Consider the following 19,617-nt stretch of genomic DNA (forward strand, 5'->3'; position numbering starts at 1 on the left):
TGCCTACAGGTAGGTTGTGCTGGGACCTTGTTATAACTCTTACGTTGTGGAGCTACTGGAAAGACAAATCTTCCAAATTTGCAGTGCAAATTCTCTCAATACCATGAGCACAGCATGGCTGGATTAGAAGAAGGATCCATGGGTCTTAAAAGACCCCGAGATATGTTTAGGATTTACTTTAAAACTGCCAGTTTAAGCAGCAGTAGCACACCTGCTAGACTGACCAATACAAGTTTGGCTTATCTTTGCATAAGATCTGTAACATGTCCACCACCAGATTACCCAAGTTTTTCACCTAAGCAGACAGAGCAGCGATAATTTTGGTGTGAGGCCAGCTCGAACATCACACTGCCATACACAGATGAGGGCCGCAGGTTCAAATCTAAAATTTCACACTAGCAAGCTTTTAATTTCAAAAGACCACCCCCACATCCCATGCACAAACAAATTATTTAGCATCAGCTTAAGGCTATACGTTCCGCGCCAACACAAAATGAGTGTGGCGTGTGAAGAGGCAGAGGAAAATGGGTTAGGGCTTAAACTGATTTCAGATTGCAAGGCTGAAGTTCTTCAGACCATATGTGTTTAAGATGCAGGTTAATCGTTAGGCAGAGCTGGGAATAGAACTCAGATCTCTGTGACAGACCCAAGTCTCATTCATGTTGCCATGCTTCCTTTTAGGTGAAATAGGCTAAATTAGGCTAGGTTCCTCAAGGAGATAACACAATGTGGCTCTCTTCCGTCTCTAGTAGCCCTCAAAATTAGAGATGTTTGAGTCTATTACTGCCCCCATGCTAGTGAAAATGGTCCTTTTGCTGAAGTGATAGGAGTACATGTTTTAGCTGTAGAGATCCCAGGTTCAGCAGCTGACTGCACTTGTCTGTGTTTAAACCACTGGTCCATACTCTGCCCCCAGAGTCAGGAATAGAAACCTGGAATACTTATAGCCAACATTCTAGTGCTAATTCACAAATAGTTGTCATCGTCTTTGGGATGCTCCTCATAGAGAATAACAACATGCCTCCACTACCACTTACTCCTATAACTGAAGTGAAGAGCTCTGAGCTGTGCATCTGAAGGTTGTAAGTTCAAATTTGGATAATGAATCATGTCGGGAAAAATGTATATGTTAGTATTAGGATTTTGGTATAGTTTGAGAGGATTTTGCATTGCAGAACATATTTGAATGTTGAGTTAATAGTTTAGTGTATTTTGGTTAATGAGTGCAGTGCTTTTAAGAACAGGGTGGGGGGCACGTATTAGGGTATGTTTGAAGAAGACTGAGAGCAGTATATGTGAGATGGTGGTTGTGTGTGCAGAAAGTGGGAAGACCCTGCCCGTGTAAGCTCTGGAAAGGTCAGATCTTGATTTAATAAATATTCTTTCCAGAAAACTTCACCCTTGAAGGTGTAATAGTAGCACTTATTAGGGCACTGGATGCCTCTGGGCATTGCTAATGAGCTTCAGAGACTTTTGCCTATAGGTCACCAATATGAAACCAGACACTGGAATTAATATTACCAATACCGTCAAACAATCAATATCAAACACTAGTTCAACCATAAATTGCTTTATTAAATCCAAAGGCTAAATGATATCTGTACAATTGCTCTAAACATGTCTAAAAATCCTACACAATAAGCAATTCCTACCTCTGTTCAGTAGAAATCATTCATAAGCATTTGATCAAGATACTCACGAAAGGGCAAGACCTGGGTGCTTAAACCCTTCAAGAGTTCATTCTTTAACAAACAAGTGATGTCATTGCAATTGCTGACTTTAGCTAAGAAACAGATTTGGGCACTCTGGGGTTGGACTCTTTTCTTAGACCTGGACTAGACAAGAATTATAACTGGGTTGCTTTCTTCAAGATAATATTGATATGTTAAAGGACACTACCAGTACATTACTGAACACTTTTAATCAATTTATGACCATCTTCTATAATTTAGAGTGTTTTTCAAGGACTTTTCCTCCTATCTTACCAGTTACCTTTTAATGTCCGCATTCTTCCCAAAACTTGTCTTTTAAACGTATTATTTTCAAGGCCCTGTTACATTCACCTCCAACCCCTCTGTTTTCAAAGCATTTTCATGGCTGCTAAAAACTCCTTTGTTTTAGTTAAACTACAAAATATATATTTTCCTTCCTTCCTTACACCAGCCCAATTCAGTTAGGGATTAACAGTTGTTCTTTTCTAATGGATGCGTGGTAGCCCTCTTTATGAGATGAGTTTCGGTCTCAGTTCCAGCTCCCATATGGTCACAAAGTAACTACCACACTTTGCTTTGATTGGCAGACTCAGCAGAGAGGCCAAGAATTTCATGGGCCATGGAATAAGTCCCACCTGTTACTTCTAAAGGTAATTCCTCCAGCTAAAGGTTGAGGTATGATGGCTGGGCAGTGTGTTGCTCTGCTGCTGCCCAATAGATAAGCAGAGGGCTTTTTTCAGTAGGGCTGTATGGGCACTCATATTGTTAAAGCTGGAGTTTTTGGTTATATGCAGATATCTCATTTTGTTAAAGCTATCTAATGAGCATATGGAGCTGAACAAACCTAGGCAGCTGTGCAGTTACTGACAGACGGATGAAGGTGAAGAGGAAAACAAATGCTCTTCTCTTGCTGAAGCAATGCAATCTGGGCCCTCCAGATCTCTCTGCCTAATGTGTCAAACCTCTCTAGATCATCTGCTGCTAGTCATGACTTTGGAAGAGGCTGGAGCTTTCACATCAGTAACAGCATGTTCAAAAGGCCAAGGGTCAACCTAGCACGTAATGTGAGATACAAAGGGGGTCTGGTTACCATATGGGATATTATCTTCCATTTCCATCCTTTAATTCAGACCTCTCTTCTTCCCAGTACTAATTGGAGGATCCTTTACCCACTGTGGTGAAAATCCAGAGAGCCAGCTGGGAAATAAGCTATTGTAAAATCTCCCTCTGACATGCTAGTCAATTTCAAGTTAGTTAATACTCAAAAATTCCTACTGATACATATCTTCTAAGAAGTTACTTACCTTTTGAGGAACTGGGTTCAGAAGGGTACAAGAGCATTAGATTCAACTGTCCGCTACTCCAGATTTGTCGCCAGGCCCTGGCTGGATTTGAATGACCAGATTTCTCAAGTGATAACTGTCTCATGGCAGCGGTTCCAGACAAATCACAATTTTATTTTCTTGGCGAGCCTACTGATTCTGTGCAAGAATAATATTGATTGTCTCCTATAGGGAATCTCAAACATTATTAACTTTTGAGTTATGTAATTTGTCTTCAACAAGTGGTCCAGAAATAAATAAATTCTGTGCAGCCCAGCATACCTATTCCACTTGCTAATTCTCTAAACAGGCTTCCTGATGAAAAGGCTGACCAATTCTTTACCCACTGAAATCTTAGTCTTAGGACAAGAATTGTATAAGCTTTTTTTATTTTCATTTTCCCCTCATAACTTACTCCTTTTGATTTACTCCCTCTACACTTCTTAGACTCTAATTGACCACATTGCTGAGATCAACCCTCTTGAAGAGCTGCTCTTTACAGTCCTAAGAGGTTCTTTCCCTTTGTAGAGGACCCTGATGGCTTGCAGGATTGCATCCATTTATTCACCTGATTTATTGCTGGGCACATGATAGCCCACCATCGTTACTGAAGTTATAACGGGTCATTCATCAGTTGTGCTAAATTTGACATCGTGGCCCTGCCGTATACTGACAGCCAGATGTTCAGGGAACCTTTAGACTAGGACTCGAAGAAAATAAAAAGGTGAATAATGTGCCTATCACACAGGAAAAGTTGGAAGCTTTCATTTCCAGTTCTAATTTTTATGCCCAGCCAGACTTCAGGTATACCTCTTCATTTGATATACCAGAAAGAATAAGAAGCTCCTGTTCTTGTCAGGTCTGTGGTACTGCTTGTGGTGGCAGTGTCCATCTCCAGTTCTATCAAAAGTCATAAGAACATGAAAACAGCCATAGTGGATCAGACCAAAGGTCCATTTAGCCCAGTATCCGGTCTTCCAACAATGGCCAATGCCAGGTGCCCCAGAGGGAATGAACATCAAGTAATCCATTCTCTGTCGCCCATTGCGAGCTTCTGCCAGACAGAGGCTAGGGACACCATCCCTGCCCATCCTGGCTAATAACCATTGATGGACCTATCCTCCATGAATTTATTTAGTTCTTTTTGAACCCTGTTATGGTCTTGGCCTTCACAACATCCTTTTGACTAGAGGGGCTTCTTTGCTTTCAACACTTAAGACAGAAGAGTTGGATCATTTGTCAAAAGCAGTTACTTCCTGCTTCTTTCCTTGCTGTCCTGCTTCTTGTAGTCTGGAGAAGAAATCTAGGGTATTAAAGAGATTATTCAATACCTGTTCAGCAATAGAGGCAATGTTGAGCAACTCTCAGAATCCTGATCAATTTTGTTGATCGAAAAGAGATCTCAAAACGATTATCCTATCTTAGAGCACCAACTCAATGTCCTTAGCAATTATACCAAATAATATTTTAGCCTCCAAAATGCTTGTCTACTTTTTACATAATCCCCAAGCAGAAGTAATCCCTATGGTTTTGTCTTGCAAGTCTTCTTCAATATTGTGCTCTGCCTTTTGGATTTTCATCTGTGCTGTAAATTTTCAGCAAGCTAGTGTTAGTGACAGATCCATTTCTGGAAACAAGTGTTGGCAACTTTTCCCTATTTAGCTGATTGCCATCAACATGCCGTTGAGTATCCAATCTTGTGCACCTTAGTGCCGATCAAAACTATCCCAACTGACTGAAACTATCTTGAACATAAGAATAGTGAAGCTTATGAGAAATTGGCCATTGAAAATGAATAGATTGAGGGACAGTTTGGTATATTTGATAAAAGCATATAGTTAAAGTGTATATAGAAAGATTTGTTATCCTATTATAATTTTAATAAAACAAAATTATAACCCTTATTTGAAGCGTTAGTTTATACATTTAACTCTTGAAAAATTCTTAACACCTGCCCACAGTGTGTTAAATTTGTAATGGATAACTTAGAGCTTCCTTCCATGTACTTTCAATATCGTGTAGGATAAAGTCTCTCTGACATTTAATTGGTGCACTATGGTGATTGGAAATGCAATAATTTATCAGTTATGGCAAAAAATCAGCTGATTTTTCGTGAACCTATATTTAACTGGAGAGTGCCTCTGTCAAGCACATTTATACAGTAGAACCTCAGAGTTATGAGCACTAGATTTACGAACTGACCAACCACACACCTCATTTGGAACCAGAAGTACGCAGTCAGGGGCCTCTGCAGGAGGCCAGGAAGCAAATACAGTACTGTGTTAAAATGTACACTATTAAAAAAAAAGGAAAGCAGCAGCATTCTTCTGCGTAGTAAAGTTTGAAAGCTGTATTATGTCAATATTCAGTTGTAAGCTTCTGAAAGAACCATAACTTTTTCTGAATTATGAACAACCTCCATTCCTGAGGTCTCTAATTACTGTATTTCAGTATTAAAAATATGCATTGTGGCCCTCTGGAAATGCTGACTTCTAACAAAACATACACTTTCCCAAACGTTGTTTGGAAAGACAATTGAGGTTCATTGTAAGAATGGGTTTCTCCAAATAGATGTCTTTAGAGAGAATACTTTACTGAGTCCTTTCATATTATATATTTCTTTACTGATTTCAGTGGAAACATTCAATGATAAAAGGGCAGTTTAAATGTGAGGTTTTTATATCAGTGCTTCAGACTTTTCAGTAAGATTCCTCAGACCATATGTAACACAGAATGTAAATCGACCTGTGCAGAAACCACACTGGTTAGCTCTCATTTTAGGGTTAAGACAGAAATTCACTCGGTTCAGTACTATGAACATAAACAGCTTCCCTGGGACTCATAACAGGTGCTGTTTTCCATGAATATATAAATTACATTAAATGAAACTTAACTTTAAAATGTTAGGATCCAATTCTCCAGACACTTTCCATTTGGAATAGCTTTGATTACCATAAGTTATCCCATTGACAACAGTATTAGTAGGATCAGTTATTTGCTCTTTATAAAATTTACTCACTATTTTTGACCTCTTAAATATTTGTGTCATGGGGTAGATACACCCCAACACAAGGTGTCAGGTCGCATGCAACAAATAATGGGTTACAGCTCAAGTGGCTAGAATAGATACTAATGCCCTAGCCTATAAAGCAGGGCACCGTGGCCGGAGCCCCACAGGGCCCCGTGGGGCTGCCCTGGGCCACGGAGCTGGAGCCCTTGAGTAGTGCCTGCACCCTGAGGTAGGTATGGGGCAGGGCAGGGGGACCCTGGCCAACCCTTCTCCACCAGGTCCTGACCCAGGCCTCTGTAAAATCAGGAGTCTGCAGTTTGGCTCAGTTTCCTATTTTGAGAGTTGTGTTCCCTGGGTTGCTTCCTACCCTTGGTTCCTGCTCTGTGAGTTTTCCTGGGGGCGTCAGCATTCCAATTCACTCTTCCTCCAAGGTCTGGTGGTTCTGCCGTTGATCCCAGTGGGTTGACCTCCATGGTCTGTAGCCCCTGCAGCTCCCTGGCAGGAGCCTCTAGTATGCATCTGCTCTCCTCCTCAGCCAGCCCAGACTGAGCTAGACCACTCCCTTTTATATCCTGTCTCCTGGTTGAGCATGCCCGGCAGAGGCAAGGGGGGTGGCCTCTTTGGCCCACAGTGTGCGGTTAACTTGAGCGGGGTCAGTGCAGGGTAGTTACACCCTGCCACACACTCTATCCCTCAAGCAAGGACCCAGCGAGGGTCCTTCTCCTTTGTCCTCCCCTCCCATTGAGGAAAAGAAGTCCGCATTAGCATGATCCCTACCTATATGGTGTAGCACACTGAACTTGTAGTCTTGGAGGGAGAGGTACCACCACATAATCTGGGCATTCGAGTCCTTCATGGTGTTGATCCAACGGAAAGGTGCATGGTCCGTGATGAGGCGGAAGGGGCCCCCTCATAGGTAATACCTTCGGGCCTCAATCGCCCACTTCACTGCTGAGCCCTCCTTGATGGTGGAATATTTAGTCTCCCTGGGGTGTAGCTTCCGGCTCAGGTAGAGCATGGGGCGTTCCTCCCCATCCAGCTCCCGTGACAGTACGGCCCCAAACCCCACTTCTGAGGCATCCGTCTGTAGGATGAATGGCTTCGAAAAATCTGGGTGAAATAGATACACCCCATCACAATGTGAAAGATAAGAACCCTGTGATGAACTGTACACATTTAGTTGAGCGCACACACCATTGCTTCAGAGTTTACTGTGTTTGCAATTAAGTTATTTTATTTTTTTAAACAGGATCTATCTCACACATCCTCTCCTGACATATCACATACTACTTTGATCCAGTGTTGACAGTACTGCTAGAGCTTTGATTTAACTTCATTGTATTTTAGTCTTTGCTAGACTGTCTTGCCTGTTCACATTTTACTGTATTTATACTGTGCATTAGTGGTTTACATTTTTGTTTTTTATTTTTATTTTTCCAGTAGCACCCATAGTGTTTCAGGTGCCATACAAACACAAAAGAACATAGAAGTTTTAAATATGGTATTGGTTTTACAATACATAGTGTATTTCCCTGGTCATGATCAACTTATTTTTCTGCCAAAAAGTGTTCAATTTTGTAATGATTGTATTAGTTTTTCATAATTTCATCCTTAATTAATCATGTGGTGATGTTATATTGTTAGTCCCTTTAACTGAAACAGGAACAGGTTGGTGCAAGACTTAGATTTTACTCTATTTTACCAGCACATTAGAAACTGTAATGTATTTGGCATAATGCTATTTTTTTGTTTGTAACTTAGTTATTGGAATTATAGGCAGTATTGCATTATGTAGATGGATACTTCATATAACTTTACTTTGACTGATATTCCTATTTCTGGTTTGTATCTCTGATTTTATACTGTGGTGGTATCACTTCAGCTTGCCTCTCTCTGACTGTTCATTTATTTAGTTTCATTTTACTGCTATTGTTATAGTACGTATGCGATGTGAGCTGAATCTTGTTGAGTAACTCACTCCGTCAAGTAATACTTATGTTTGTGGGCAACCTGCTACAAACCCTTTACATTTTTAGAAAATTAGTTATCTGCAATTTATACTGTTAAGCTTTCTTAATGCATTGATTTACAGTTCAGTATTCAAATAGTGTCTAAACCTTTTCTGAAAAATAGTAACTCTTACGTTTTATCATCTTTGTGTGAACAGAGATTCTGGTACCCAATCCCAACTCCCATTAACTTGAATGGGAAGATAGTTTGTGTTCCCCTGCAGACTGATGAGTAGAAGTTGTTAATGATAATACATTTGTTCAGTGATTTTTCCATAGCAGTTTCCTTACTTTTAAAAAAAAAGGATTGTTTTGGGGACAACCTAGAGAATACTTTTTTAATGTGTCTGTAAAAAATAGCAGATTTTGCTTTTTGTGCTGTCAAATTAGCAGGTTATTTTAATAATTAAGTTATATGAAGATAGCTGGAATTATATAAGAATTCCTGCCAGCTGTGATATTGGAGCACTAAATATATGCAGCTTACTGTTACATTATACATTAAGTCCCATTTCATTATTAGATAGCATACCATTCAACTTCGAATTTTAAGTTTCTGTGCCTTTTTATGGCTAATGTTTTTAGTGCGATTTTTTTTTAAGGAACTTTTATTATCGTAGTCTCTGTCTTTTCTGAACTGATTATTTTGTGTTCCATGATGTACTCTAAGGCTAAGATAAGAAACTTGTTCAGTAACTCCTCGCTTAACATTGTAGTTATGTTCTTGAAAAATGCAATTTTAAGCGAAACGATGTTAAGCTAATCCAATTTCCACATAAGAATTAATGTAAATTGTGGGGGTAAGATTCCAGGGAAATTTTTTCAGCCAGACAAAAGACATTATATAGATATACAGGATACATTTTAAACAGTTTTAAACAAACAATGTAATATAGGTATAAATTTTAAACCAACAATTTAATACTGTACTCAGCAACAATGATAGTGAAGCTTGGTTGAGGTGGTGGAGTCAGAGGTTGAAAGAGGGTGGATCATCCAGCTGCTCCTCTTGCTGTTCTTTCCAAAGTGCTGGGGGGTGCTCAACCCCTGGCTCTTCCAGCCCTCGCTGCCCTCCCACCCTGCCTTTTCCTACCCCTGCTCCACCTCCTCCTCCCGAGTGCCCCATGTCCTCGCTCCTCCCTGTGCCTCCCGCCTGCAGCTATCAGCTGTTTCGGGGTGTTCAGGAGGCTCTAGGGGGGAGGAGGAAGGCTGCGCACCGCGTCCCCCCCAGAGCCTCCTAAATGCTGCGAAACATCTGATTGCTGCAGGCAGGAGGTGCAGGGAGAGAGGGGGGAGTTGCTGATCTACGGGGCCACCAGCAGGCAGGAGGCACTGGGAGGGTGGAGGGGAGCTGTCAGCCCATCCTGGGTCCAAGCCCCCACAGCCAAACAATGTTATAAGCAAACATTGTGCAACATTAAATGAGTATGTTCTCTAATAGATCAATGACATAACAACAAAACAACATTAACTAGGATGACGTTAAGTGAGGAGTTACTGTATTTAGAAAAAAGCTTTTGGGAAAAAGTTATACTGATTGTGAACTGGCCAGTTAAGTTTAATGGAAAAACAAATTATATTTGAAAGGGAATAGATATTACAGAAGACTTTGCTTCTGTGTCTTTTAATTTTGTTGGACACAATTTAACATAACAAACGGCTGTTTAGTGTTATGGTGCCCTGTTAAGCTGTCATTTTCTTGAAAGTTAACTTATCGTTCCTTGAGGCATCAGCTCACATGGCACTGCTGTCAAATTTTAGCACCTAAATATAGACGCCATCCTTCAACTTCAAGCCGTGGACGACATGTACGCATTTTGTCCAGTGAATCTGAGTATCATGAAAAAAAAGCATGCATTTTTTATCTGACCTCGATTTACTTAAGTATGTTTTTCCTTGTAGAGGGATGAACTTAAGCATGTGCCTAATTTTAAGTGACTGTTTAAATGCTGTACTGGTTCAGGCCCCAGTGTCTTGTTTTTTATCATCTTTAGGACAAACCTCACAGTATCACTTTAATTTAAGTGCAGGCATGGTGAACATTGTACTGATACTCAAATAAGATAGTTCTTCCCTAAAGAGTTTACAATCTAAAAGACAGTCACAGGGAAGAGAAGACAAGACTCAGTAGGAGACCTAGAGGGAGGGAATTGACTAAGATTTTGCTCCAACATTATTCTTCTGTGATATGAAATTGGGATGGAGGTAATGTTTGACCCGGGCTAGTTATTGGGATGAAATAGTAAGGAAGAAAGCTTCAAAGGAAAAACTTAGCTATTTACTACAATATATTTATGCCTATGATTGGCCACAGTAAGATGCATTGTACGATGTTGCTGTAGTGTTGTTTTTATTCATTCAAAATATTATAGTTTATTAATGATGGGTCAAATCCTGCCCTCCATTGAAATCAGTGAAATTAATTCAGTGATGAATTTGGCCCATTAAATTCAGTTGTGATTAAGCATAAGAAAATAATGAAAGATGTCCAGTCTAATATCTAAATTCATTTCCTTTAAAGCTTCCCATATAGCTTATGCCACCAATTTTAACCTACTTTTAACTTATTTAATACGGAATATCTCCACAATGCTATTTTTAAAGATCCACAGTCGAGAAGGGTGTGGAATGGTGGTTAGAGCAGGGACCTGGGAGTCTGAACTTGTGGGTTTTAGACCCTGCTCTGCTGTTGACTTTCTGCAGAACTTTTGACTTGTTACTTAATCTCTGTGACTCTATTTAAAATGTAAAATTCCAGGTAAAATGGGAATGGTACCCCACAAGGTAGGTAAGAGATGGAATACTTATCTCTAAGGCAGTTTGATATCCTCTCGTACAGAGGCAACTATTTATGTTATATCTACAGCTGCATTTGCTTTCTTTTTGTAGCACCAGCTATGTCAACATAGTTCTGGGAACTGAGATTAATCAAAGATGCTATTAAGCAAATAGAACACAACATGGTTGCATTGTGTATCCTAATCAACATGTTGTGGGGAGGGGGGGTTATCAAAGTTTGTCAATCAGTTTAATTATTGTGTTTGCAAGTTTCTAAATAGATATGACACATAGCAGAGAGAGAAATAAAAACTAAAAGTGTTCTTGATATATCATTAAAAATAATGGTGCAAAAGAAGCTCACAGGTATAAAATTAACATAAACATTCTGGCTTCAGTTTCAGGCTGGTAATAGCACTGGCATATGGATGATGGAAGTGGGTTGGGTAGACCCTCTCTTTTATTTTATTTTTTTTAAATTAAGGAATATTTTCTTCTAACTGCATATTAGCTATATAAAATGCTTCCGTAGTGTGCTGATCATTCAAGATACTGAGTCATAAATGGGGCAGCTAATTGAAATAAAACTGTGAAAATAGATCCTTATAAATCTCAATGTATTATTTTTTCTTTAAGGACTACTACACCAGGGGAGACTAAACTTTTAGCCTCTGAAGTCTATGACATCCTTCAAGCTTCCAACATGTCAGACATGGATGGTGTGAATGAAATGAATTCTTGCCGGCGGAAAGCTCAGTTTTTCCTGGGCAGTACAAATAAACGTGCTAAAACAGTGGTTTTACATATAGATGGCCTTGATGATTCAGTAAGTAAATCCTAAGTACTTATCATTAGGAATCAGACTGGAAATGATAGGGAAATACTGTGATAATGTACATGCATGTTATATTCAAACATACTTTGCACCAAAAAAGAAGGGCATTCAAAGAATGCTTTTATTATTTTCATGTATGCCAGCAACTCCTGTGAGTCATATTTTGAAATACTGATATATAATTTAAAGACATTTAATGCAAGAAATATTTATGGCTAGTTGCTTTGTAACTTTGTATTTTTAAATAATTCCATTTCCATCTTTGCCAATTTTGTTTCCTGTTTCAGTCACCTTTAGAATAATTGAGGTACTGCCTTTTATCAATCTCGATTCATGATATTTCTCTGTGGTCAGAGCACTGGAATCAAAACCATTCCTTGTTTTTCACAATTGCCTGTACAGCATGAGAGATTCTAGCCACTGACTAATCTTCTATTATAACTCTAAGGAACGTTGAATTTTGTTAGCGTCCTTTTGCTACATCATCTTGTAGTCTGTGAGATGTTTTCTACTATAGTGACCAGACTGGCACTTGAGATAGTGAGATCTCACTGAGTCTTTATGTAATGTCAAAATAACTTCTACAGATTTATCCACCATACCCTGTGTACAACACCCCAGAGCTATGTTTGCTTTTTTACGGCTGCCAAATAGCATGTAGATTTTTTAAGCATGTTCTTCACAAATGCCCTCAGGTCTCTGTATCTTCAGCTTTGTACCCATTTTAAATGATCAGACCTGATCCTTTGTTTTGTTACTTTACGTTTTTCCAAGTAAGCATGTCTGGGAACCCAGTTTATCAATAACATTCCCTTCCTCATATTTTCTTGTGAGTACATTTAGCTCCTTTTGAAATTAGATTGTACTCCAAGTCATTTGTATGCGTAGTAAAGAAATAAGTACTTACCTTGGAACCCTTCACTTGTTCGTTTATCAGCATCACTTGCTTTTGTATCTTCAAACCAGTTTTTAATACATTCCAATAGTATGCTCCTATTATGTTTACTAACATTGTAGATCATTTGTGCATCAGAGTCTCTAAAGCTTCTCTAAAACACAGATAAACTCTATCCACTTCTCCTTTGTCTGCCAATTCAAGTACATATAATCCCGTAAATGGACTGAGGCCAGCAGGTCTGAAGACCTCTTATTTGTGTTCCCTGACAAATGGAGCTAATGCAGCTCTTTGCAATTTCACTTTTTAAGCGTTGTGGCAAAGATATTCATTGCTATCCTAGTAAAAAGTGTATAACAAGGTATTTAGATGTTTGGATCCAGAGAGCAGAACTTCGGGCTTCTCCGGTTGCCTGGAATACACCAGCATGTTTTCTCAGCTCATTATTAAAGGAAAAGAAGAATCTGGCTGTGTGCTGGCTGGATTAGCTAATGTACATAGTTCTGAGTTTCATGAGCCTATCAAAGAAACCCTACTGATATTCGAGGTGCCTGGAATAACACAGCAGCAGTAAAACATCCCTACAAAGCAGTTTTAAGTGTTAGAATAAGTTGGGAACTATACAATGGTAGAGGATGTGAACAATAACAATAATTTAGCTTTATATAGCACTTGACAAAGAAGATTCGGTCTGAGGTATGTGTGTAACTTCATCTATGTGTATGCATATGCATGGCTGGCCTTAGCATTTTTTGCCAGGTCTGTGAAACATTCTTACTGTCAAATAACTAACTTCATCCCTGCCAAAATTAAAGCAAAAAAACCAGTTTCTGTCTGCAATGCTTCTTCCCTGCCCCCATAATTGACTCTTGGCTCCAGCGATGACCCATTACCTTCCTCTGTGTATTCATGTGAATAAAGAGCAGAGTCTGTTTTTATTAAATTATTTTTCTTTTTAAACTTAAGAACTATTTCAATGTATCAAACACATCTGCAGGAATTCGAAGTTTTGAATAGACTTGTCTGATTTTTTGGGCCTGGAAATTCATATGTCAGAGTTGACCTACTTAAGGCTTTTTACCAGTTCATGTTTTGTAAGAGTGATTGGAAATCCTGTAAATCTATCTTGACTTGTTGGAGACCTCAAATAGTTCTTGATCAGTTCATTCAAAATAAAGCTACATTCTGTAGAGTTTGATAATGATCTCAGTCAAAAAACAAAAAATGTAGTACAACAGAAGTCTGTTGATTGATCTACTGCCGTCTAATCTTCCCAATAAGACTTCATAGTGGTAACAAATGGGTAGTCTGTATAATTTTAGCCGGAGTTGGCAGGATTTTTTGTCAGCCCCAAATAATCAGAATCTTTTATTAATTTTTAAGAACACTACACGAGAGGCAGCCTTAGCACTTTTGGGCCCACTTTTTGTTATCCTTCCCACTCCCCCATGAACTGCAAATGACTTGTCTACCATAATTATTGGTAGGGGGGGAGGGATAGCTCAGTGGTTTGAGCTTTGGCCTGCTAAACCCAGAGTTGTGAGTTCAATCCTTGAGGGGGCCTTTAGGGATATGGGGCAAAAATTGGGGATTGGTCCGGCTTTGAGCAGGAGGTTGGACTAGATGACTTCCTGAGGTCCCTTCCAACCCTGATATTCTATGATACTTCACAGTACACAGAGTTGGCCTGATGGTTTTGGGAACAGTTGGCAAGATGAGTCTTTGATATGCATCTCAGACTTAACTGACTCATTATATAAAACATGGATACCTGAGTTACCTTTAGGTTTTGTTTTCCCCAACCCTAAATTCCATGCTTTGGTAGAAGGATTGCCCAGCTGGGATTTGTTCATAGTTATCAATGGAAAGGACAGTTGTCCAAATAGCTGGAGGTTGCCAAGTCTCCAGCTAGTGAAGGGATTTGTACACACTCTGCTGAGGCTTAGCATTCATGTAGTGTTTTACAACTTAAAGTAGTAAACTTTCTGTGGAATAGGTATTACTCCATTTAGGGAAACAGAGGCACAGATTATATGATTTGACCAAGCTCTCAGAAGGAGAGACTCTGTCAGTTGATATATGTATCCATGCAATCACCCCTTGTTTAGTCTACTAAACCATGTTGCCTCTCACCCTTTTGTGCCTTCCCTCCTCGTGGCCAGAAGTGGTTTTATTTGTCTTTCACTTGTACAATGCAGTTTGCCCCCTCCCCCCCCCACACTTTTGTGTAAAGATATTTAGCCCAGGCCTACTATATTGCCACAATTCTAATTATTAATGTTCTTTAATACAGTCCAAAATGACATTCATATGTGCATGGAAGTAAGCTGAGTTTTGCCTCTGTATAGTTTAGCTGAACCAGTTAGTTAGCAGATGGATGAAACTTGACTAACACTTGAGTCTATAAGACTGTCAAGGTGTGTATATATGTATCTATCTCTGGTAACCCACTACAATGTAGCTTTTTTGTTTGTGGTAACAGTCTCCCAAATAGATATTTTACTCTCTTTGTAGTAACCATCTTGTTTTCTAAATACTGAAAAAGTAAGAAAACATTTTAAGGTAATGTAGACTAGATGCAACCAGTATAGGTCAATGTAATGTTATTGCACAGTAGGCATTGTCACTTGCTTTAAACATAACATGCAGTTGGTTTTTTAACCAAACATTTTTTCCCTTGAAATCAGAGTTAAGATTATGCTGTGCTTTGATGTCCATGAGCTGCCACAGATGAGGTAGCTGAAGGATACAACAGCTGCTTTGATGCATTCAGTCAGTATGGATACAAGGTGTCTGATAAATAGCAACTTAAACACTAACTACACATCAATGAGCGCTCCACTCAATCCGGACTTAACCTCAGGGGACTGTTTAGCTGATCATACGGAGAAAAACATTCTTTGCTTTTCAGCACTTTTTCCTGATTATTTACAGTTGATTCCATCCTTGTCTGACTTTTAAAATATAAGCAAAAATGTTGTAAATTTTGTTATGACAAGGTTTGTAGCAATATGAAATGTCAGTGTATGTGTATTAAAAATAATTGTAACCAGCACTATTTATTTTCTTCTGCAAAATTACCTTATTTACCAACTGTCTTAAAAGATGCAGGAGTTTGTCATAACATCCACGGTTAATACTTTTGTATGGCCTTTGCATGTTAATACTTTATTTTTTTTTAGTCTCGAAGGAATCTTTGTGAAGAAGCCTTGTTGAAAATTAAAGGAGTTATTAGCTTTACATTTCAAATGGCGGTTCAAAGATGTGTGGTCCGAATTCGCTCAGACTTAAAAGCAGAAGTAAGTACTTGCAACTGTGCTTGCTTTAAGGCCTGTGCATCTGTTGCAGTTCTATAACACTATTTTCCTTTATTTTCCTTGTGTTTTCTCCCTCTTGTAGGCTTTGGCAACAGCAATAGCATCAACCAAAGTTATGAAAGCACAGCAAGTTGTGAAAAGTGAAAGTGGAGAGGAGGTGAGATACAGTTCATTCTAACTAGAGGTGGATCTGGCTTGGATCTTTGGTACCTGTACTACAATGCCCATCACTTCTATTCTTAAGGAACTGTACATTGTTGTACTTGTCAGAGATTCATACACAACATAAAGAGGATAAAGTGTATACTGTCCAAAGATGTGAATCCATATAATAGTATTCCTAGAAATTACTGTTGAACTGTTAGCAAGAGGTGTAACCGTACAGGACAGCCATCTCCTGACACTAGACTCTCCTGACCTGGAGAGATGAGTCTGGAAACTGAGATTTGGTTTCTGTCAAGAAGGCAAATCTCAATGATGTGGTTTTATTTCACAGCTGTAGAGAAAGATAGTCTGACTTTTTGGTGGTATGTTTTTACCTTAAACCTGTACTTTTCTTGCATATGGTCTAAATAAAATGGATTGACAGTGCCTAATATCTACCATGGCAGTTATTTAGGGAAGTGTTCATTGCCTCTCAGGATGAGGCCCTTGTCTTTTTTTGTATTCATTTTGATTCACAGCATTTGACAATTTCTTGAACTCTTCTATTCATTAGGTGCTGGTTCCATTCCAAGATACTCCTGTAGAAGTAGAGCAAAATACAGATCTACCTGACTATTTGCCAGAGGATGAAAGCCCTACAAAGGAACAAGACAAAGCAGTATCCCGGGTTGGGTCACACCCAGAAGGTGCAGCCAGCTGGCTCAGCACAGCGGCAAACTTTCTGTCCAGGTCTTTCTACTGGTGACTTGCGTTGTGGTTAAAGGACTGCATGAACAACCAACAGGGTGGCCAGTTTTCCATTGGTGTGGTGAACTGCCAAGTGCAATTTGCAATAAATTATCACGAAAAGATTTTAGATTACACAAATGTATGCTGCATTTTACATTTTATTGGCCATTTAGCCTGTTAGGCAGGTCAAAGGACAGAGGCCTCAGATCAAGTCGCTTTTGTTTGTTTTCACGTACATTTTATTGTCTCCTTTTTTAAATGGGTCCATTATTAAAAACCAAACATTTATGCTTATGGAGCTTTAAGTTTGACTTCACACGAAGCAAGCGATAGGGAGAACCCATTCAACTCAAGTCTCAGGACCTCTGAAAGGAAATTCTTATTAGTTCTAGTTGTGCATGAATCAAAATGCCTTTTTTGTTTTGCCTTATTTCAGATTTATTTCTTTTGGTTTTCTAGACATTGACTCCAGATGAAAATATACCCTGCCTTTGTTTTGCCTTTTATTTTTGCCAACCATGTTCAGAACCAGCATTTCATATTAAATTTCTGTATGAAAATAAAATTGCTACACACTTGAACTTTATAACCCCTTATGTTTGTTGAAATATTTTTCAGCCCTTAAACCACTGGTGAGCTATGAGATTAACATATAAGGGATTAAATGAGCAGAAAGAAGTATGTATGTATGTATGTATATGTTATACAGTAAATAAACTGCTGTAGGAAAATCATTTCAATGATGGGTGTGAGTGACTTTGTGTATATAGTACCAGATACTACTGACTGCCATGTAGGCTGGTTAAGAAGATCATACTCCAAGATCCAGCTGTGATCTGCTCAACTGCTTATTGCAGTTTCTTCTGAGATAGAAGGTGGGTTGTTGGCCTTACTCCGTTATCAGATAGTGCCCACTATAAGTGACTATAATGGTAACTGAAACTTCATAAACTTGAAAAATAAAACAAATTGAATGCCTGTTCCGCCACAGTGCCACTCTCATAAATTTTGACTTTAAACTTTTATTGCTTGGCAGAAATCTGATCGGTAGTACTGTAGTTGTTTCCTCTTATTGCCTTCATTATTTTCCCATGAAAGCACATCAACGTGGATAAGACAAAAACCATACCTGAACAATTGGTTTTGTCTTGTTGTTTGCAGACAGTGTAAGTTTAAAGATGTCTTGGTGATTAACATCTTCTCTCTGTTTTGTGACCAGAAAAGATAACAAAAGTAGGTAGAATCTATGAAAGTAGATATTGAAATATTAGTAAGCATTTTCAGTGTTCTGAAAACTACAGTACTGCTTTGTTGCTTCACAGGAATACAGCTAAAAAACTGTAATGCTATTATAAAACTGACCAAAAAAAATGTTTTTTGTGATGACATCCATGCTATAACATTGGCTACATTTTCAATTTGGAGACTGAGACAAATGTTTGCTCCATAAAAGTTACTCCCCAGTGTTATGGGCAGGGAGTAAAATCATTCACAGGCTTTCATATTAATGCAACAGTGTACAGGAAAGAATAGTGTAAAATAACAACAGTAACAAAAGTCAGAGTTGACCCACTCAAATTCAGTGTCATTCGGGGACGAAAAAGGTTACTTTCAGACTAGATGTCTCTGTTTTTTAATGTAGCTAGCTCATTTTGATTCAGGTTTATACGCACAGATTGAAAATACAAGCTTTCCAGGGCATGTATTGCTTTAAATATGTAATATTACTCATTTTGCGGTCTAGAATGTTACAGTACCAAATGTGTTTGAAAAGCCCTCTGTTCTATAGCCATGAATGCAAAGTTTACTTTTCTCTGTTAACATTTGTTTGCATTTTGTATTACTGCACATCTACTTACTAAATTACTATACCCCTTTGGATATTAATGGTTCAATACAAGTAGGTATTACAGTTTGTGCATTCAGTCTTTAGGTATGCTATTTTTTGACAGTATTGCAGGTCTTGTAAAACAGTTAAGGCATCTGTACAAGTTTTTGAAATATATTGTAAAATAATAAAGGGTAATATAACTAAACTAAACATACTCCTGCATCCTGTGGTTTTTGGGGTATAGTAATGACAATTGACTTCTGTTATGTTCTTGGGTTTTCTACTTCTAAAAGCTCATGCTCTTTATTTTTGGATTTCAAGAGAGAGAAACACAAATACCTCATCATAATATCAAATGACCCATGCTCAACCATTTCTTTAGTGTGTTATGTCCTGCATGCTGCAAATATTTTTAGAATGTGCTTTTATTTAAACAGTATTCTTCGAGTGACTGTGCATATTAACATAGGTTTTGTGCTATCTGGTGCAGCCAAATGGTAGGACCTTCTCCCAGCAGTGCCCATTAGAGTGCACGTGCAGCTCAGCAATAGTGCCTGATTCTCTGCCTGAAGAGGGGGATGAGGAGATACTGTTCAACAAGAGGAGCTATCAGATAGATAGAGACTTTGATCCTGATTTGGCACCTGATGAACATATGGGTATTGCTTCTGTGTCATCTCCTTTTGAGAACATTTTGCAATTCTGTGACCTGGTGGATTCTATGGCATCCACTTTGAACTTACCTTCATTGTTGTGCGAAGACATTACATCTGGTATTCAATGTTTTTGGTGCTATTTTCAGGTGATTAGTGTTACCATCTGTGCTGGATGGTCTCTTGTAGCCTGCTGAGACTATTTGGGCTACCCATGCTTCTTGTCAGCCTGTATCTAAGAAAGCTGAAAAGTTTTATCAGACACCTTATAAGGGTTGTTGTATTTTCACTCTCACCCTGTGCCGGACTCTCTAGTGGTTGCTGCTGCCAATAATAGGCTTCAGTCTGGTGAGGCCCATTC

The 19,617-nt window shown here is 38.8% G+C and overlaps 1 protein-coding gene across 1 annotated transcript in view; it reads left to right on the forward strand.

The window, feature by feature from the left end:
• ARMC1 (armadillo repeat containing 1) overlaps window positions 1-18,782 on the forward strand; it is a 45,816-nt gene extending 27,034 nt beyond the window's left edge. Inside the window, exons 4-7 of the mRNA XM_084620547.1 lie at window positions 11,468-11,657; window positions 15,744-15,860; window positions 15,961-16,035; window positions 16,597-18,782. Of these exons, the coding sequence (XP_084476673.1) occupies window positions 11,468-11,657; window positions 15,744-15,860; window positions 15,961-16,035; window positions 16,597-16,788 (574 nt within the window). The 3' untranslated portion in view covers window positions 16,789-18,782. The remainder of the gene's footprint in view (window positions 1-11,467; window positions 11,658-15,743; window positions 15,861-15,960; window positions 16,036-16,596) is intronic.
• Window positions 18,783-19,617: the final 835 nt, after the last annotated feature.

Source organism: Lepidochelys olivacea, assembly GCF_965140295.1.
Source record: "Lepidochelys olivacea isolate rLepOli2 genome assembly, chromosome: 2".
Classification (NCBI taxonomy): Eukaryota; Metazoa; Chordata; order Testudines; family Cheloniidae; genus Lepidochelys; species Lepidochelys olivacea.